Source organism: Prinia subflava, chromosome 5 (assembly GCF_021018805.1).
Source record: "Prinia subflava isolate CZ2003 ecotype Zambia chromosome 5, Cam_Psub_1.2, whole genome shotgun sequence".
In the NCBI taxonomy this organism is placed as follows: Eukaryota; Metazoa; Chordata; class Aves; order Passeriformes; family Cisticolidae; genus Prinia; species Prinia subflava.
The window spans coordinates 2740621-2762442 of NC_086251.1; the positions used below are offsets into that span (position 1 = coordinate 2740621).

The 21822-nt window shown below is 47.5% G+C and overlaps 1 protein-coding gene across 1 annotated transcript in view; it reads left to right on the forward strand.

Annotated features, from left to right (window-relative positions):
* NELL1 (neural EGFL like 1) overlaps positions 1-21822 on the forward strand; it is a 206558-nt gene that overhangs the window by 99653 nt on the left and 85083 nt on the right. Inside the window, exon 13 of the mRNA XM_063397555.1 lies at positions 19751-19876. Coding sequence (XP_063253625.1) covers positions 19751-19876 — 126 coding nt within the window. The remainder of the gene's footprint in view (positions 1-19750; positions 19877-21822) is intronic.

Below are 21822 nucleotides of genomic sequence, written 5' to 3' on the forward strand. Positions count from 1 at the left end.
TGGGTAATCCATCTCTTTTTCCATCCTTGGAGGTGTTTTGCTTACTCCTGATATCTTCTCTGAAGTGCTTCTTATCCTGGCTGTTCTTTGTTCATTTCATTCCAAACAGTTCCAGCCTTTTGTTAAAGTTCTATCTCTGTGTTCTTGAGCTCAGAGTAAGATTATCAGTGGTGTTCATTTCCTTATGCACTCAGGGTTGGCTCTGTTGACTCCCAGACCTTCTTTGTGGGGTTATTTTTATATATATTGTTGTATATCAACTTGTCAGAGGATGAGTTGGTGGCAATCATTTGATAAATTTCCTAATTTAACCAGATTTTCTGGAGGGTCATCGCTACTTTTAACTTCTTCACCCTGATGTTGTCTGCGGTGAGGCTCAGCTGTGACTGGGGGTGAAGAACAAGCCTGAAGACTTCACCTCATGGGTTAACAAATTGCAAACTGACCTTGGGACAATCAGTGTGACAAAAGATGAGGTTTTCAGTCTGTTCTTGTCTCCTGATTTACTCCCAGTCAATAGGATATGGTGACAGGATTAATTAATGACTCCAGGCTTCATATACATTCTATAGCTTTGTGTTTCTGCTCCTTATTTCTGGAGATGGATGGCTGTCTGATGTTATAACTGTTAATAAAGCTTTTTATTTGATTTAGAACTGTCTTCATTGTAGTTTCAGATTTATAACTGCAGTTAATCAAATTTTATTGCACCTTAATTAACTTTAAAATAATTTTTAGTGAAGAGATTATTGATTTTTAAATTTTGGCCATGCAAAAGAACCTCTTTGGCTGAACCAGCTGTGGTTTTTTAAAGAGAAACCTCACATATACAGTGGGCATGGTTTTTAGTGCTGAAACACGCAGAAAATGAGGTGGGTGAGGAGGAATGATGATGTACAGACCTGTTTGATGCACAGCTAAAGCAGGAGCAATTCCTCCTGGTATCTTTCTGTGCAGTTCTGTGTCCACAATCAAAGCCTTGGACTTGTTATAATTCTGTTTCTTCTGTGCAAGGCCGTGGCTCCCAGGGTGGAACAACCCTGTGCCTGTGATCAGAATTCTTTCTGTTCCCTGCTGTAAAACAGCCAGACCCTGCTGAGGGCACAGTTTGGAGATCAGTTGTGAATTGCTGTCACACAAGTGTGGCAAAAAGAAAAAACCCATTGGTTCTCATTAACCTTTGGAGTTAATTGCCTAAGAGAGCTCATTCCAGAGCCAGGAGAGCTCCTTTGCTCATTGCATGCTGTGACCCAACCTGCTGTTCCATCCCTTTGTTTTTTCAAGTTTTCCTCACAAATTGTGATTTTTCTGACTGAGGTTGTGTATGATACGAGTGTATTGGGATGGGTTGAGCACGCACTAGAATTATTTACTGATTTATTACTGTAATTAATACTAATTACTTACTGTTTCCTATGTACAGAGGTTTCTGTGTGTGAGTTTTCCACAGTTGTTCCTCATGTCTTGTTTTGAAGACTGAGTCAGTGCAAGCTGTGCATCTTAAAATAGATTCCAAAATTAAATGCATGATGGTATCTAGTAGTGGTGGTTATAAGTTTTTGTTTTTTTAGGATATGAGTTATGCTTGTTTACTTGTATGAAACCTGTTGGGGATCCACACATTTGCACTGGAATTAGCGTCTCTGAAAAAGGGATCAGGAAATGGATTTCAAGCTCTCCATTCACAGCAGTTTTACAGAGCAGCAGCCAGTGTTTCAGTTCTTTATGGAGTAATTAACAGGTATTAAGATGTTGAGAATTACACAGAAGTGGGATGCAGAGTTGTGAATGTTTGGGGAGTGCTGTAAAGCACAGAACAATCCCAGGAGAGGAAGCCCAGCCCTCGGGCAGGGTTTTGGTGCTGCCTCTCCTTGTGCTCTCCAAACTCTGCCTGGGATGGGCTCCTGGTGGGAGAGGCTCCTGCTCAGCCCTCCCCACGCCATCCTCTGTGTGTGGCTCTTGTTCCCTGGCCCTGCAGGGCTGAAAGGTGTCACTGCAGGAATACCACGCTCTGCAAAAGGGTTTGGTTCAGATCAGCTCAGCTCTGCCTTCTTCATTTGGTGTAAACTGACGAATTTTGATGAATTTGATGAACTGATGAATCTGGTAAGGTAAAGCTGTGTTTTTGTCATGGTATCTATGTATTTAATGTAAAAACAAGTAATCAATCTCTATTAAATACCTCCCCAAAAACCCAATGAATGATTTCTAGAACGGGCTTTACTTGCTTTTTTAATTTGTGAGCAAGTCAGGTTCTGTGACTTCTCTGTTCCTGAAAAGCTGCCTATTCTGCATTCCCAATCTCCTGCTTTTCGTGTACCAAATTTGTCTGCTTTCATTCCTTGGGGAGAAACTTCCAAGTTGTGTCTGTAGCCTTTGCAAAACTCTCGAAAATATTTAGGAGCCCAAAAATCACTGGCAGTCTCACTGTTCCTAACAGCAGAAGCTGGGGATATCAGCTTGGTGGGGAATAAATAAATAAATTGTGCCTGTATTTAACCCCTACGTTTTATCTTTACTTTTTCATGGGTACTTTTGGCATAACCAGCAGGTCAGCAGAAATCAGTGCAGAACACCCCTGCTCTGTTCTGCAGCCATCTGTGCCCCTGGGCATGGCAGTTTCCTTTCTTTGCTCTCTGCTCTTTTTACTTTCAGACACAAAACTGCTCACAGTGACCTCTGCTGAAACTGAGACAATCTCATCTGTCCCAAAGGGCTTTTGGGCTGGGAAATGTCTCCTGTGCTTCATGGCTCATTCACAGTCCAGCAGCCAGACTGTTCTTTCCAGCCACAATTCACATTTCCTCTCACTGTACACAGCTTGCATCAACCGCTGTTGTCAAACTCTCAATTCCTTCATGTCTTGGAGGTGTCTGAGCCTTTTGGGTGGGCTGTGAGACACCAGCTCTCAGTGTTTATTTACACAGACGCCAGAGAAATGGCAGATGAAAGGCAGCATTGATGAACTGCAGCACTGACAGCAGAGAACAGCCATGGAGAGGTGCTGTCAGCAGAAGAAAACAATATTTTTTCAGAGCAGTAATAAGCTGGCTGTACCTGAGGGAATGGGGTAAGAAATAGGATTCACTTTAGTCACCTTGGAAACAAGCTGTTCATGTTATTAGCTGTTGGAATTATTATTAAAATATTTTGTTATTACATCAATAACATGCTCAGTCAGATGTTCTAATACAGGATATTATACCAGGCTGACTTTGTGCCACAGACCCAAATACAGATTTAGCATATGGACAATGACACCCTGGATATAAAGCTCCTGGGGTTTGCCAGCCAAGCCTTGAGAAGTGCCTGGGACTGAGTGAAGCTGGATGGGTTTGAATTTTCATCTGCCTCGTGCTGGTGCCTGTCCTTTGTTCCTGATTGCTGAATAAATGCAGGATGGGCTGTCCCTGGAATTATCCACCTGTGCTGAGGATGCTCAGACAGAGACTTCAGGGGTTTGAGCTGGTGAAGGATCCTTTAGTTAAGATGAACATAGCCCCTCCTGGGAATTGTTTTAATTTATTTGAAATTTTTATATAGCAATATGTGCATGAACACCAGTTTTTGAAACAGTAGGGTTGTCAAATATTTTGATTTTTATCAGCTGGAAATCTGATGTTCTGGTGCACCTCATGAGCTGGGTTTTGTCTTTGAGCCAAGGAAAATATCCTGTACCCATCATCCACGATGATGTGTCCTCCTTTCATTTTAAGTAATAGCACATTTATGGGGGATTTATCAAAATACTGTTGGAAAACATGGAGAAGATTTGGATAACCTAGACTCAGTGCCACTGTATGCTGGGTAATTGTATTTCTAAGACATTCCTACCTGTCTTCTGTTGTTGGGTCAGTCTTTCTGGCCCTACACAGACCTAGCAGTAACTCACTGACAGTGATTTCACTGCTCCTGGGCAGTTTTTTCCTTCATGCTTTCTCTGAAGCTGTTTAAACAGCTCTGGGACAGTTTTACAAGGTCAAAGCAGCAAATGATTTTACCCCTCCAAAATCTTGGTGGTGATTCAGAAGCAGAGTTCAGAGCATGTGACACATGGGGGTAGAAAATGTAAAATTAATCCATAGAAAGCTATTCAGAGAGCACTCTAGAAATGATGAACAGCTTGTGGAAGGTGATTTATGAGGCAGGAGCAGAAGTGAGGTAAGGAGAGGTTGGTTGAATGGATGGACTGAACGTGTCCTCAGATCTGTGCAGAGCAGGCAAAGAGGAGCTTTTTGTGCATTCAGGGCTGTGGTCTGAACAAAAGAGGTGTCCTGGGGCTGTCAGGGGAATGAGAGGGGAGAACTGGGGAACAGAGTTGGTAACATTTGTGAAAAACTGGGAGGTAAATAGAAACTGATTGGTAAAGAGAAAATTGTTAAAGAGAAAAAATACACACACACATTCAGCTTTGTTAGGCTGCTCAGTGCATTGTGTCAATGGATTATTTCACTTCTTTGTGGTTTGGGTTTGGGAGAGCACTACAGGAGGATGAGAAGCTGTTCTTTATTGGAAGAAGGTGGGTGACTCTTTAAAAAGTATTTTTAAATCCTGACTCTCAGTGCTTTGTGAGAAAGCTGCATGTGCTCTGTGTGCAAGTCTGGTTGTTGTGCATTACTAATTCTCTCTGGACATTTATTATACCCAGAAACAGGAATGCAGCCCAGGTATAAGTCTCTCCTTTCCTTTGAGTCCAGAGAAGTCAAGTGAATTGACTCAAAACAGTCAGTGCTTGTGTTAAATGATGGGTTTGTGACTCAAAAGATGTCAGTACCTCACTCATCTTAATGAAAACCAGTGCCTGGTTAATTAAAATGGTACCTGTGAGCTGTTAAATGAGTTACCAGCACCATTCTTAAGGTGCTTAAGTGGAGTGGAGACTGGGAAACTCTTCATTTTCCTTACCATAATAAATGATTGTTCATTCTTCAGTACATAGGGCATAACAAACATGGTGATAAAATTGATTACATTATTTTTTGCATGCCAAAGGAAATAGAATCTTGATTGTAGATGAAGTGGGTTGACCTTGGCCACCTGCCAGGTGAGTGCCAAGCTGCTTTATCACTGCCTTCCTCAGAGCCCAGGAGAGAAAATCCAGCAACAGCTCAGGGGTTGGGATAAGGACAGGGAGAGATCAGCCAGCAATTAACATCAGAGGCAAAACAGACTCAGCTCGAGGAAATAAATTCAATTTACTGCCAATCAAATCAGAGCAGGATAACAGAAAGAGGAACTAAGTTAAATCTCTCCATCCCCCCCTTTCCCTCTCTGAACCTTGCTCCTGATCCTTCTACATCCATGCCCCAAGCAATAGAGGATCTCTGGATCCCCAGGGGCTGTGGCGGGATCTCTGCATCCCCAGGGATCCCCAGGGGCTCTGGGGGGATCTCTGCATCCCCAGGGGCTGTGTATAAATTCTGAAATTCTCTTTCTTTGCTTTCTCAGCAGCAGGAGCTGTTCTAAAACTGTTGGTTTTGAGGATGGGCACCTTTGGATTGGGACTGCTGTGGAAATGAAATGTTTTGTGGTTTTCTCCTTTACAGTCAACTCAGCCTTGTGTTAAACCCCTCAGCAGGAGCTTTAGCCTGTTCACATTGCTCTCTAACGTGTGTGTGTATGGTAACATTCAGGCCCTTCCTTCCCTCTAAAGCTCAGTTTCATCTCTTCCCAAACATGAAGGAAATGTCTTTGTTGTGTTGTTGTTTTTAGCCTTGTTTCTCTCCAGCTTTTTGAGGTGCTCCCTTTGCTTTCCATCCAGGGGCAGCCATCCAAGGAAGGAAATGCAGGCAGTGTTTTCTCCCTTCCCTCCTGTTTTAGCAGCCCTGGAAGGGCTGTGGTTCCTCCTGGGGCTGAAAGGGAGGGTTTAGTGCTCACTGCCTTTCTGGAGGGGATTTTTTTACTGCTGCTGGGCAGGAGAGCCAAGGATATTTGGGATAGGGACACGTGCACAGGGCACAGGTTAGTGGAGCAGTGCACCTTAACTTACTCAAGTGTGAAGTGTGAATTACTGTTTTTGACACATTTGTGTCTGGGATTCGGGCTTCACGTGGGGATCTGCAGCAGCCTGGAGTGTTGGGGGGCCAAGTCCCAGCCCTGCCTGCCTGCTCTGTTCTGTGCTTGGCAGCCAGAAATTAATATTTCCCATTGTATGCTGGTACAGGCATCTTGATTTGCATTGACAAGAGATTTGTATTCTCAGAAACTCTACAAAATTATATTTCCCATTGTATGCTGGTACAGGCATCTTGATTTGCATTGACGAGAGATTTGTATTCTCAGAAACTCTACAAAATTATATTTCCCATTGTATGCTGGTACAGGCATCTTGATTTGCATTGACAAGAGATGTGTGTTCTCAGAACCTTTTTCATTTACAAACATGAGAACTTTGGTGCAGGAGCAATCTCAGAGACTCTCCCAAGCAGGGTCTTTATTCTCTAATCTGGTGAGTTCATGTGGAGCAGGTTTGCTTTGGCAATGATCCCTCCATGTGTGTCCCAGTCCCTGCAGTGGCAGTGTGTTTGCAGTGTCCTGCCTGGCTTTGCTCTGGGGTGACCTCATGCTGTGTGCCACGGTGTGACCAGGCCACAGTGCTGTTAATAAAAAGGGAACAGCAGCCTGGAATGTCCCTGCAGGGAGGGGAAAGCCCTGGGAGCCTTTGGGGTGAGGAGTATTTTGCACAGATTTTTGGTATTGCCTTTCTATCCACAGCTTGTCCGGTTCTGCTGTCCTTATTTTTTCTCTTAGTTGTTTATTTACAACTAACGTAGAATGAGCAGTGAAATCAGGGCAGAATTTGCTGCTTAATCAAGATGGTGAAAGTGCATTAGATATTTATATAAGTTTCTCTCTTTATATTGCTGATGGAATCTCACATGGTTTTCATAATGGTTCTCTGCAGAGACAGAACACATGAAGGTTTCACCAACAGCAATTTAGGAGTTAGTCTTTTGCTTTTAAACTGAGTTTAATCTACCTTAAAAATCTGAGTCAGAGCACAGCAATTGTGCTCAGTAATGCTCATTGAAGCCTCCTCTTGTTTCTCCCCCTTCAGGGTGAGATCTCTGTTGATCCCCTCCCCCTGCAGTGCAGAAATAAGTGCACACACACACACAGAGACTGTTCAGTGTTGGTTCACAGCCCATTTCTGGGCTCTCAGCAATCCATCAGTGATTTCTGGCCCTTCTGCTGCCTTTCTCAAGGATCACTCTAACCTGTGTTCAGTGTGTCTCTGCCACTGCCCTGCTGTGCAGGGCTGTGTTTTACAGGGAGTTTTGCTGGGTTTGGGAAGAACTGGCCAAAGGCAGCCTGGCCGTGCTGGAGTTGGGTCTGACTGCTGATAGCATCTCTGAAATTGAGGTGATGGTGCTGGCAGTAAAACAGGGATTCCCTGTCCCAAATCCCATCAGAATGCTGCCCCTGTTCCAGCCTGTGCCCCAGGGGTGCTGTGCAGCACAAATTAAACCCTGCTCTGGGGGCTCAGGGAGCTTGTTGGCAGCAGGGAGGGATGTGCCCCTCCAGGGGCTCCAGCAGAGCCTGGGGCAGGCTGCACCCCCTCACAGGCAGCTCCCCTGGCCCTGCCCCTCTGCTCATCCTCTGTGCTGAGCCCTGGCCCTGGAGGAGCCCAGGGGATCTGGGAGTGCCTTCCTCAGCAGGGCACTGGTGGGGAAATGTGTGTGAAACAGGCACTGCAGAACTCCCTGGGGTGCTGGGCTGGGCAGGGATTCAGGTGAAGAGTTACTAGAAATGAAATATCCAGGACGTGAGTGTTCCAATTTCTGCTTTTTTTTAACTGCAGCTGAACATGTTATCAAAGGGGAAAGCATGAAATCACCAGTTCAGTGTCACAGCCAAAAGCAAAGCAATTAAAATACAATTTATACTGAGTGATGAGGCAGGACTTGAGGTTGCAGGTAAGGAATATTTTTGTGGTCAGCTGTTGGATTCCCCCCTCCCTCTCTTACTTATTTCACCTCAGGTTATGCCTGAGGAAGGCAGTGCTGCTGCACTCTCCAACCAGAAATGCCTCTTTTAGTGACTGGTGCTATAAATCACACCTGATTATCACATTTGCTTGGGTGAGAGAGGCATCTTGCACTTTTCAGTTATGTCAATTAGGATTGTGTTTGTAGGGAAAAATATTTATAATAGCTAAAATTAGGTGGTTTTATTCTGCTGATGTTTCATTGTTTATTGTTACATTACAGATGAAATTAAATTTAAAAGGCACAAACAATAAGATGAGGTTGCATAGCAAGGATGTGGAACACAAAAATGTGTTTAGCAGGGCTCTGAGGGATCCTGGGAAAGGAACTGTTCTGCAAGGATCCCTAATTTCTTTATCTGTATTTGATATTTGTCTCTGCTCCTCAGTGGAACCTGATGAGCAGGGAATACTCTGGGCCCCTGAAATGAACCCAGTGAATGCTCTGTGGTGTGGAACCCCTGGTTTGAGGTGTGTGGCAGTGAGGAGGGGCTGCCAGCTCAGCAGTGGGGATGAGTCTGCCCCTTCAGGGTTCCCTCAGGGATTTTCCAGCAGGGCTGGGCAGGGGAAAGGGCTGTGAGGGAAACAGTAGAATAATGAATTGTTGGAAAGATGTGGAGAGAATAGTGAGGAAAATGAAGGCCATGAATAGAGGAGAAGGGGCACAGGTGGCGTTGGCAGCACGGGACAAGGTTGTTCTGTTCCCTGTGTACTGCACAAACAGTCCTGGAGTGATAAAACACTGCAGTGCAAAGTTGTGGAGTATTAATTTGATATGGTTGTTGCTGCTAACATGTTATCTGTCTCACTTATTATAACAAGGTACACCTAAAATCATTCTACAATACTAGACCAGAAGTTGTCCAGGGGCTCTAGGTTTTCTGGGACATGGTAAAGACACCACCCCAAAAAACCTCCCTGCAGTTTTATAAGCATTTAATTTTCTCAGAGAGCTGCAGCATCCTTCAAAATGCCACAGTGAAATGTTGCTGTGGGCACAGGGATTCTGGATCAATGGCATGGGCAGCCCTGTACAATTGATCATTTGGAGATGGCTCCTGTGTGTGTGTGAAGGAGGCAGCCAGTCCATGTGGCAGGGTGTCTGCAAAGGGGACAAACTGGGTGAGAGCACTGGGCAAAAATAGAGAGTGGTGAGTGGTGGCATGAGGCACGTGCTGATGGAGTGAGATATTTAATAGAATTACCCTGAGTGTAATGGCATGAGGAAAGAACTGCTCATTTTGGTACAGTAATCCATTGTTCAACCCCAGCCATGAGTGAAATCAGATGGAGGGGCTGCAGAAGGGAAGGTGTGAGCTGAATGGGAATGGACAGTTATTTCAGTGTGTGGTACTGCTTGGCTAATGCAGGTAAATGGGAGATGAGAGAAAAACAGCACCTCACCTCTTCCCTTCACCCTCCCTGTGTGTGAGCATCCTCTGGTATCTCTCAGAGGGCTTGGAAAGATTAAAAAGTGACAAGAACTGAGGAGGTGAATTTGTTACAGAGCTCTTGCATTCCTTTGTGGGTAGCAGAATTTATTTCATCAGTGCTTGCTGAGACCCTGGAGTTTCTTTCCTGAGTGAAATCAAAGCCCAGGTCAGCCTGGCTTTGGGAGTACACTGATGCAGTGAAGTAGGAGCAGTCCTTGCAGGGAGCAGAGCTGTTTTCCTGGCAATGAGGGGATGAATTTGCTTTGATTTCTAATGGCAGTGATGTATTTGTGAGCAGTGGCAGCAGAACCTTTCATTTGTAGGGGACTCCTGTAATGGAAACTCCTCCAGCTGAGCATAGAGTAGTTGGATTTAGGAAGAATTCTTGTGCATGAAGAGGCTTTGAGGAAGAGAGATGGTGAAAGAGGGGCACTGAGGGAGAGCAGTGCCAAGGGAGGGCAGTGCAGTTGGATTTATTATTATATAGAACTCTTCCCCCTTCGTTCCCTGGAGTCATTTGGGGAGGTTTCTGTGCTGGGTTCCAGCCAGGGGAAGCAAAGTGCTGCAGTTAGTGTGGGGCTTGTGGGGCCAGCCCCAGGGCGGGTGGGCTTGTAGGGCCAGCCCCAGTTTCTGTGGGATTGTAGGGTCAGACCCAGGGTGTGTGGGCTTGTGCGGCCAGCCCCAGTTTATATAGGATTTATAGGGCCAGCCCCAGGGCGTGTGGGATTTTATAGGGCCAGTCCCAGTGTGTGTGGGCTTGTAGGGCCAGCCCCAGTTTATATAGGATTTATAGGGCCAGCCCCAGGGCGTGTGGGATTTATAGGGCCAGTCCCAGTGTGTGTGGGCTTGTAGGGCCAGCCCCGGGTGTGTGGGGCTTGTAGGGCCAGCCCCAGTTTATATGGGCTTGTAGGGCCAGCCCCAGTTTATATAGGATTTATAGGGCCAGCCCCAGGGTGTGTGGGGCTTGTAGGGCCAGCCCCAGTTTATATAGGATTATAGGGCCATTCCCTGTCTGTGTGGGCTAATCTCCACTGCAGTTCAGCTGCTCTGGTTTTATCCCAAAAGTTCCATCCAGTCTCAGGATGGTTTGGGCTGGCAGGGGCCCTACAGAGCCCCTATTTCCAGCCCCTGCCATGGACAGGACCCTCCCAAGGGAACACTCCCAGGGTTGGGGCTGCTCTGGCCGTGCTGCTCGTGCTTCCCCACCCTCACATGCAGGATTTCTTCCCAGTGTCTGATCTAACCCACCCCTGCCAGTTTGCAGCCTCAGAATGAAGCAGTTTCTCAGGGTTCCTCCCAGCCCACCTGCCCTCACCCCTTGCTCTTTCCAGAGCACTTAGAGCAGTTCAAGAGCAGCAGTCGTCATCGTGCTTCTCTTGTTTCCTCTCTGAAGGACACCAGGTGGTTCCCTGAAATACAGAATTCTCTCTTGGAGCAGCTGCTGGTGTTCCTGAGGGTGTTAAAATCCCTGGGGGTGTCAGAGTCCCTCTCTGCCCCAATGTTCACGAGAGGATGCAATGAATGTTCCTCAGAATGCACAAATCCCTCCCAGCAGAGGCTCCTAAAGGCTGCTCTGCCTCTGTGGGGTCCAAAGGGCCAAGGGAGCAGGGAGAGCAGGGAAGGTGCCCCTGATTGGGTCCAAGTCCTGAATTCTGCTGGCCAGGCACACTCCCAAAATGAGCAGGGGCTTGCTTGGGACGTGGCCTCTCGTGAGCCACTGAGGGGAAGAGCAAATGGAGCAGAGTCTGTAAAGGAAAATCCTCACACCCACTCAGGCACACTCCTCAGCAGCCTGTTCTGCTGTGTGCATTCTGAATAGGAATAACAGTGCAGTTTCAAAGAATAATGAGAAGGAAAATAATTAAAAGGCTTGAGTAATCCCAGATGAAGCATTCTTTTTTAATTTCACTTAGTTCTGAACATCACAGCAGCTGCTGCAGCAGCACAGGCAGAATTTTGACTTGTTTTTCCTGGTTACTTTGGCACATTGGAGCAAATGACTGAGCTGCTGCTGTTAGCCAAAACCTGTTTCCCCAAATGTTTCCTTCTGCTTTCTGTGATTATTTTTAGTCTGTGTTCTCTTAAGCTGTGTTATCATATGTGAATTCTGGCTGCATGTTTTTTAAAGTAACTTATTTGCAACTGTCAGAGACCCCTTATGAATAAGTGATCAACCTTCCCTAAGAGCTGCAGCTGCAAACATTTTTAAAAAAAGGAGTAAGTCTGTGAACATTTTCTATTAATGTATTTATCAAATGAATGCACTTAGGGTTAAGAAAACAGCTCCTTTCTGTCAAAAACAACACCACAGTACTTATATTTTCTTTCATGTTAACACATCACTGGCAGCTTTTGAACTGACTGAAACGATCTTTTTAGGAAAACTTCAATTTAAATAAAGTGGTTTTATTCTAAGAGATCTCAGGGTTTTCTGGGACCATCCCACCAAAGCAGTGCGCACAATTTGCCAGTGTGATGATGAAAGCACAGAGGAACTGCAAATTCTCAGTTTTCCCTAGAGAGAAGCAGAATTTAGTAGCATAATAAAGGAAGAACTTCTTGCAGAGAGGGACCCCGAATAGTTTGAACAGCAAGATTTAAAGAGCTGAGTGCTGCCTTTCAGGATAGGATTGTATTGTTTTGAGGAGTGATGACCAGAAAAGACTACAGCTGAAATTCTCTGACTCCAGAGAGTCAGGGAGTTGGACAGATCACTGGAGATCCAGGCTGTGGAAATCAGTTATTGGGGGGTTTGTTGGTTGGTTTGTTTGTTTGTTTGTTTTTGAGCAAAAAAAGTCCTAGCCTTAAGTAAAGAGGCTGAAGACTTGTCTATTATTGTAAGGAATGACAAGGATGGAGTGGGGGATTGTTTTGTACCTAGGCAATATTTTAACATCTAAGGCTTCCCTAGGACAGATTTTAGCAAACAACCACGTTCCGGGCAGTTTGCTGCTGTAGCTGAGAAAAAGGCAGCAGAATGTTGTGATCTCTTCTTGAGAATGATCAGCTGCTTCCCTGAGTGTGAGTGGTAAAAGTATTTAAGCTTAGTGCTGCTGGAATAAAGACCAGGGAGGTGCCTTCCCTCGAGTCTTTGCTTTTGTCCTTCCCAGGAGAGCTGTGATGGTTTGGGCTGGTCTGCACTGCACAGTGTGACTGTTCAGGGGTGATCTGCATGTGAGTGTGTGCTTTACAATATGGATTTGTTGAGTTGTTTAACCTGATGGTTGTGCAGTGTCCATCCCTGGAGGGGCAGTTAAACAGGCAGAGAACAGATTTGGGATATTGATATCCTGTCCTGACCATAACGTGGGTGTATCAATGTAAAGCACTTTGATGCTGTGCCCAGAGGAGGAGGCTGCCCCATTTTAATGATGCTCTAAAAGTCACAGTGATAATACTGCTGATATTATTCTATTGAGAGTGGTTTTACTGCCTTTGGATTCCAGGTGATGCTGCCCCAGCCCTCATTTATGAAGGCATTTTTCACCAGTCAGTTCTCTAATGACATCGGGGTAATATTTCTCAGCCTTGCTGACAGGGACTTTTCTCTTTGGCTTCTCTGCTCTTGTTCTGGGCTCTTTCCCTGGCCCTGAGTGGCAGCAGCTCATCCCCAGGGCAGAGCTGTGCTGTGCCCTGCCCTGGAGGAGGTGAATTGCTGCCAGGGAAGCTGGCACACAGTTTTAGGGCTGCCCTGAACGTTTAGTGCCAGGAATTCATCCCCTGCTCAGGCAGCTGGGGAGGCTGAGCTGCTGCCAGCTCCTGGGAGCTGCTGGCTGCTGTGTCTGGGGCTTTGTGGCCCCTGAGGGTTCTGGGGCACAGTTTGGGACCCCAGGCCGTGGTAAAGGTAAAAACCAGGTGTGGGGTGTGTGAGATGGGTGAGAAAGGAGACAGGCAGGGGAGGGTGGAAAGGAAAAACAGAAAAGCAAGTGGGGCTGCAGTGAGTTGGACAGGGGAAAGGAGATGAGAGCAGGAGAGGACAGGATCAGGGAGAATTTTGAGAGCAGATCAATCTAATGAAGGAGGAGCAGCTGAGGCAGTGCAGTGAAAATGGCACCTGTGCATTTTGCATAGCATAAGGTGGCCAGAATTGTAGGACCTGTCTCATGCTCCACTACTGCTGTGCTCTGCTGTTCTGGAAACTTCACTGATAGGATTCCATCAGCTAGTGAACTTACTGTAAGATCTGACATGACTTAAATAGTAACACTGTTTGATTTCACATTTTTAAAAATCCTGGTTGTGTAGCCCAGGGTCTAGTAGAATTCAAGTCAATGCATAGAACTGACGTGAATAAAAAGAGAGGAGGGGAATCCTCCCCCATATTAATCATCATGAATTAGACATCAGAGCTTTGTGCAAAGCTGGGGTTTCCCCCCTGGTTTTGATTTTCTGCCTTTGCTTCCTTACAGAGTTACTGAAAATTCTAATTTAGTTTGGTAAGTCTAGTCCCCAGCTGGAAAGTGAGTAAGGGGGAGACAGTTGCAAATGGAGTAATTGATTCTGATAAAAATCCCTAATCTCTGAGTGCTCTGGAACACCTCATAGCTTGCTTCATTTTGTTTTGGTTTGTATGTTAGTGTCTTTGAGCAGTTAAAGTGAAGATGAAGCCCCAAACAAGAGGTGATGACACTCCTGATGTGTAAAGGGATTATTGTTGAGTGCAGGGACGAGTGGTGTACAATTGCAGAGGCAGAGAGGGCTTTGTTTCACAATTGTTCCCTCGTGGTTATTACAGGATAACAGTTTAAAAAACAACAGCTCCATTTCACCTGGGGCTGAATGGACAAAACCCCTTTGCCATTAATAGCTCCAGTGCCTTCTTTAGAGCTGGAATGATTTTGGTTAGATGTGACTGATTGGAGAGGACAAACAGCCAAGAGCTGCTCTGGCTGAGGTCTGGTGTCCCACTGTGGTCTTTAAACATGACAGATGTTTAGTGACAGGACTCTGAGGCAGGCATGAGCAGAGTTCAGAGCTCTGGACAGTTTGTGAAGTTCATGTGCAGGTGAGAAATCCTCTTTCCTTGGCCTGGGCTAAGCCCATTTGTGTTGCCTTCCCTCCCCCTGGGCTGGTGTGAGGTGTCCCTGTCAGGGCTGAGCAGGCAGCTCCCCTGAGCTCCTGTCCTTGTGTCTGAGCCCAGGGCACTCCCAGCCCTGCTGGGTGCCCTGGCCCAGCCCAGGAGAGCTGTCCTGGGTCACTGTGCCCTGGTTCAGGGCACTCCTGGCTGCAGGGAGAGCAGGGGGTGCCTGAGGGGCTGTGGGGTGTGAGCAGGGCTGTGAGGGGAGCTCTGTGCTGGGGATGAGCCCTGTCCCTGTGGCTGCTGAGGAGACTCCTGAGCCCAGGGGGTGCCAGTGCCTGCCCAGGCCTGGCACAGCAGTCCCTGCTGGAAGCTGAGCCCAGGACTGGCACAGCAGTCCCTGCTGGAAGCTGAGCCCAGGGGGTGCCAGTGCCTGCCCAGGCCTGGCACAGCAGTCCCTGCTGGAAGCTGAGCCCAGGCCTGGCACAGCAGTCCCTGCTGGAAGCTGAGCCCAGGGGGTGCCAGTGCCTGCCCAGGCCTGGCACAGCAGTCCCTGCTGGAAGCTGAGCCCAGGCCTGGCACAGCAGTCCCTGCTGGAAGCTGAGCCCAGGGGGTGCCAGTCCCTGCCCAGGCCTGGCACAGCAGTCCCTGCTGGAAGCTGAGGCCCCCCCAGTGTCTCTGTGGCTGCACAGGGGGGGCTGGTGCGGGTGGGGCTGGTGATACCTTCGGGAGGATTGTGCTGCGTCAGGCCTCATTGTAAAGACCATAAGTACACCTTAGTAAAAGATAAACAAACTGCTGCACCAGCCTGGAGAGAAGCATAAATCATGTGTTTTTGTCATCTCCAAAGACCACGGGAAGAGGAGCTTTAATATTTCAAATGTGATGAGCAATCCATACACATGAATCACAATTTGAGTTCATTACAGCTGAGCTGATGGATACCACTGTGTGCTTTATGGTTTTACTCTAACAACATTAAGTGAAAACCCAAAGCTTTTTGTGATGAATACCTCACCTTTTACAAGTATTTGTAGCACTGTGGTCCAGAGCAAGAGATTTAGTGTTGCCCTCCAGGCTTTAATAAGAAAATTCTGCTGCTAGTTTTGAGCTCTCAATATTATTCTCTCTAAAGAAAATGCAGGTAATAGTAGCAGGCTAATACTGCAGAGGTAAAAGAAAATCTCAAATGCTGAAAGGATTTATGGAAAATGTAACCCTTGAAGATGGAAAAGTCAGTTAAATAAATGAACCAAGTTTGAAGAGACAGAATATTTTTAAAAAATGTCTGCTTCCTTTGTTAGGCCCAGGCTTTTTCTTCCTGGGCTCTGGAACTTCTGCAGCAACCCAGTGCCAGTTTTTGTCAATTCTTCTATTTATAGTCAAGGCACCACTTGAACTCCTAAGTCTCCTTTTGAGATATTCTCTCATGGCAGTGTTTTCATATAGATGGTGAATTTTCTTTTTATCTCTGGCTATTCTCATATTTTTGGTTACAGCAATGTGGGCCTTTCTTGCAATGAATCAAAGTTCAAGTTCCTTCACCTCTGAGACTTTTAATCCTCTCCTTTCCCCTTGGGGGAATAAAGAGAAGTGTAGTGAGGGAGCTGGAGATGAAGGGCAGTGCATAAGGTTAATTTTGGAGCGAATTGGTCGCTGGTTTGACGTTGTTGCTTTCTTTGCAGACATCTTCTCATTCCTTTTCTTTTTATGCTAGAAAATTATTAGATATGCAGGAGCAGAACCCCTCAAAGCCACGCTCCAAAAGCCCATTAAAAATAGTCTGCAGGCAGATCAGTGTGAGCACACGTCAGCACCTGAGTGTTTCCCAAGGGCTCCAGCCCTCAGTGCTGTGATAACAAGACAGGTGGGAGGATTTTTCCTGGCTTTTATCTTTCATATATTGCTGCTCCTGACTGCTTAAAATTCACTTCATCAAGTGGCCCTGCAACTGAAACAACAGAAATGCAGGAGTGAGGTAGTTTAAGGTGTCTGCAGTGGTACACAAAGTGTTTTGCCTCCAGGCCATCATTCCTGATTCATCCCAAGCTGGCAGCAGTCAGAACTCGCTGCCAGCTGAGAGCTGTTTGCTGGGCAGCAGGAGGAGATGGAGCTGGTGGCTCCTGCTGGACAGATGTCAGTGATGGAGGAGTGTGAGTGCAGCTGGCAGTGTTTCATTTCCAGAGCCTGGAAAATGGGGCTGTGCCTCAGCTGCAGCTGCTGCAGTTTGGGGAGGTTAAACAAGAGACCTGATTTAGGTGACCAAGAACTCAGCATGTGAACTCCTGCCCTCATTCTGGGGCTGAATGCTGATGTTTTGGTGCTCATCACTTGCTGTGTGTCTTGGTTTGGAAAGACAGGCGTCTGCCAGGGAAAAGCTGGAGCTTCCCTTGGAATGGAGAATGTAAACCCCCTCCCTCTGAATTATGATGATTTGAAATTAAGGGGCTTTCAGTCAAAGAGATGGGAATAGGAATAACAGTCCTTTACTAGGAATATTAAAAATGTAGTAGTACAAAAAACAAATGAACAAAACCAGAAAAAACCCTGACAGAGTCAGAACACAAAACGCTGACAGAAACTGTGACAGAGCATGATCTGACTCCCTGTTGTTCAGGGTGTTGGCAGCAGTGCAGTCCAGCCTCCTGCAGTGCCAGATGTGGCTCTGTTGGAGCAGAGATGATTCTGGAGCAGGGGCAGTTTCCTCTGAAGGTGCAGTGGGGTGAGATGGGTCCTGCCTTCCTCTGGGAATGCAGTGCACACAGGCTGTGCTGGGCTCTGAATGCCAGGGTTTATCCATGTGGGAATGCAGTGCACACAGGCTGTGCTGGGCTCTGAATGCCAGGGTTTATCCAGGTGGGAATGCAGTGCACACAGGCTGTGCTGGGCTCTGAATGCCAGGGTTTATCCAGGTGGGAATGCAGTGCACACAGGCTGTGCTGGGCTCTGAATGCCAGGGTTTATCCAGGTGGGAATGCAGTGCACACAGGCTGTGCTGGGCTCTGAATGCCAGGGTTTATCCAGGTGGGAATGCTGGGCTCCTCCCCTGGGTGGAGCATCTCCCATGGATGATGGAATTGTATCAGCCCTGCAGTGAGCCTCCATGGCCCATGGACAGCAGAGATCCCCTGGAGGGAGGCTGGGTCCTGGAAGGGATAAAGAACCCTGCCCCAGCTGGTTTAACAGCTGGACATGAACAGAAGACACCCACTCCCTCCCCCTTGGAGTTACGAGGGATGGGTCATGGAAGAGATAAAGAAAAACAAACCCCTCCCCAGCTGGTTTCAGGAGATGGGAGTAGAGCATACCTTGCCCTGAGCCCTGACACTGTTTCCATGAGCTGTGTGTGCAGGGGAAGGGAGACTGAGGTGTCTGTGCCGAGGGGTGTGACAGGAGGCTGCCCCGTGGGGTGACCAAATCCCTGCACCCACGAGCCAAGGAGGGTCCTGAGCTGTGGGGACAATTGATACCTTGCCAGAGTGTGAGCAATCAATAATTGAATGAAAGTAGTGGGGGAAATGTCTGTGATTCATCTTTCTTGGTGTTGGATGTATGTAACACTAGAATTAATATTTTGAACACCAGGAAGTACTTCATGTAAAATCTGTGCTGCTAAGCAGAAAATCTATCCTGCTAAGGAAAAAATAAAGAAAATTCTTCCCTGTAATGTTTGGTTTTGTGGAAAAGGTAGGGGGGAGACAGTTTATTTTTTACAGTTTACAGTAGCACAGAGCTTTTGAGATCCTTCAACAGGCAAGTAAATGATAGGTTTGAGTCACTATTGTGAAAACAGTTTTGGGTTTGGGATTTGCAGCAGCAATACAGATTGCTTAAGCAGTGACTGGAGGTCAGGTTTTTGCTGCTCCTCAATGATGTTTGTTTTTGCTTTGACATGATGCCAACCATCAAATGGGCTGAGGTGGCTGGTTCAGCCTTGTGCCTGTGTGACACGTGGAGGTGGCACAGGGCCCTGGGCAGTGACTCCTGCAGCAGCACCGTGTGCCCAGGGCCAGGGCATGGCCAGAGCCCTGGGGTGGGTCTGGAGGTGTGGAGAGCTCCCTGCTTGTCTTGGTTTGAAAGACAGATATCTGCTAGGAAGGGGCAGGACCTCCCTAGAGATGGAGAATTCAAATCCCCTCCCTCCAAATTATTCCGATTAAAAAAAATTTAAAGGACCTTTCAGGCAGAGGTATGGGGGTAGGAATAACAGTTCTTTACTAGTATATATGACAAAACGACAAACAAACAACAACTACAGCATCAATAATAAACAGAGCCAAGAACCTTGAGGGCTTTCTTTTACAAAAGCCCAGAGCAGTTTGATCTCGGTGCCCCTGCAGGGCTCCGAGAGGCCGAGCTAGAAGGAAGGAAAGTCCCAGACCCGTGGATGAGATGAGGAGCTCTGCGCTGGCAGCTGGAGCGGCAGGGGTGTCCCAGCAGGGCTGGGCAGTGCAGGGCTACAGAGTAGCAGTGGAACCTCAAAGCTCCGAAGAAGCAGCGGCAGTGGGGGGAGGCCGGAGAAAGCGAGTTCAGGATTCCCGGGTACACAGCAGATGACGATAGATTTCCCAGGACGAGGCAGAGGCAGAGGGCAGCTTGACCGTCCTCCTCGGCGCTGAGAGCAAGAGTGCCTCCCCCTTCCCCAGATCTGTCTTTTTGCCTTTCCCAAAGCTCATCATCTCTCCCCTCTGAGGGACACTCCCAGGGACTCAGAAACAATAGGTGTAGCCTCGTGCTGCCATATCCCTCAAGTACCCCTTTTTGTTCTGACTAAGTAGTCATTAAGGCTTCTTGGAAACTTATGGGAAAAAATTCTGTGAGAAGAAAAAAAAACCAAATCTAACCCCCAACACTGCTCCACTGGGCAGGGCCATCTGCTCCTGCCCTGTCCTGGCAAACCCTGCGTGGCATTTCTGACCAGCCCTGCAGCTGGCACAGTGCTGGATGGAGTAACTGTGCCTGCAGGAGTCAGGATTTTCAGTACTGCACACTTGGGCACCCTTTTGTGTGTTTGGAAACTGCATCAGTTTTTGGGTTTCAGCATTGCAAAAAAACCCCAAATACATGTGTTACTCTTCCAGAATTAAAAGAAGAAGAAATGTTTCATGAAGAACAGTGGGAAGGAGCATATTGCTATGGTATGGGAGTTGTAGCTCTATTTTAAGGAATATTTTTTGCTGGATTTGCCTTGTTTTGCAGTAGTAGTGTTTAAGCAGGTTGCCTTTGGAGCGGTAAGTGGGATTTCTGTTATGTGAGGCCACGTTCCTCCTCTGGCCGTGTCTGACTGTCCCTCCCTGCTGGCTCTCCCTGCAGACATTGATGAGTGTGCTGCCCAGCTGCACTACTGCCACGCCAACACCGTGTGCGTGAACCTGCCCGGCTCCTACCGCTGCGACTGCGCTGCGGGCCACGTCCGCGTGGACGACTTCTCCTGCACAGGTGGGTGGGAGCGGCCCTGGCAGTGCCAGGCTGGGCTGGCAGCACTGCCCCAGGGACACTGCACGGGCCTGGGTCCGTGGGTGACTTCTCCTGCACAGGTGGGTGGGAGCAGCCCTGGCAGTGCCAGGCTGGGCTGGCAGCACCGCCCCAGGGACACTACACGGGCCTGGGGCCGTGGGTGACGTCTCCTGCACAGGTGGGTGGGAGCGGCCCTGGCAGTGCCAGGCTGGGCTGGCAGCACCGCCCCAGGGACACTGCACGGGCCTGGGGCCGTGGGGAACGGATCAGAATTGAGAGACAGCGCTGGGACTGTGGGTGTGGGGTGTGAATAGCAGTGTGTGATATCACAGGGTGGGAAACTCAGAGTTTAAGGGTTTAGAATACAGTAATGTATCTATAAAGCAAGATGGAGGTTTTAGGGCAGAGGCCAGTCCTTCTTTTTCACCATCTCCGCCACGGGTCTGGGTGGTGTTTTGTAATTGGGTAGAAAAGTCCTCATTGCGGGCCATGGGTGGTTGGTTATTGGGTTAAAAGTAAAAATAATTTAGGTGTCACTTCTTAATTGGACAGTTTGTCCTTAAAATGCCTTGGAGAGAGAGAAATAGGGCTCCATTTTTAGTTTGTTAGCTGGAATTGCTGTAGCACTCACAGCTTGTGAGACTGTAATGCAGATAAGAATTAACAAACATCTGAGTCAGAACATGAAACACCATCTCGAGCATTTAATCCCAGTCCTGGCAAAAAGAGGATAAAGGCAGCAGGTGAGCTCTCATGTGCAGCAGCAGCCCTGTCACACTCCGTGTCTGGTGTGTGTGCCCTGCCTTCTGTCTCCTCCCAAATGCCACAGAGCATCAGCCCTTGGCCAGGATAAAATTCAGGCACAAGTAGGGTGGCATTGTCAGGGTGGTCATGACACACAGAGTGACACCATGAAAGTTCAGAAGGTTCTTTATTATGGCCCCATGCTGTCTTTTACACAGTGTTTACAAACCTCAAGGGTAACTTCTAACTGGTTAATAGCTTTCTTGTTGATTATTCTGTTGGTTAGTAAAAGGTGTTGCACTTGTCCATCAGATCTATCTGTTCTTGGGCTGTTTACATATTTTCTTGACTGATTCTCATAGGACAAATCCCTTGTTTTTGTGCATTTGTTGAAATGAAAACAGGTGCATTTGTTTTTCACCCTCAGAACAGACTGTTGTGCTAAAGGAACTTCTCATTGTTAAATTAGCTTCATATGGGCACTTGCAAATCCCTTGTTGGCTGCCCTTTGAAGCAATGGCAGGCAGCTCTTACCCTGTTCCACAGCAGGGGGATGATGTGGCAGGAGGTGCCTCTGCCCTGTGTGGCCCTTTGGGCTGCCCTTGGAAGGGGCTGGGGCAGGGCTGTGTGCTCCCACTGGGGCTGTGCCAGGCAGGACAGGGTCCCCTCGTGTCCCCCCTGCCCTCTGTGCCAGGGGCAGGGCTGGGGTCACTGTGTGGGGAGAAGGAACAAGGCTTCCTCAGCTGGGCCTGGAACTGGGCAGGGCATGGAAATGGGAGAGGCTGCCCAGGAGGAGAAGCTTTCTGGACAGAGCAGAGTCCAGTGTGCAGGAGGAAACCTGAAATGTGTGAGGTTCTTCAATCCAGTTGGTGTTGGGTCGTTTGGAAATTGTTCTTAATGCTGGGAATTAATGTCTCAAGAGCTGTGAGGTGTTGTTTAGAAAAGACAGCATTAGACAATAAATCTAGTTGGTTTTTTAAAGATGTCTGTCTGCAAAATGAGCTCTAAAAATTCCTCGTGGAAAGCAGGTAGGGCCTCATTTTCATTTAGGGGTTTTTAAGGGACCTTCTCTGGCAGTCTCAGAAAAATGGGAGAAGCTGCTGAACTGCTCATCCCAGCTGTAGCTGGACAACATCTTCCAATGACAACGCTCCAGAAAGTCTGATTTGGGATTGTTTTGATGG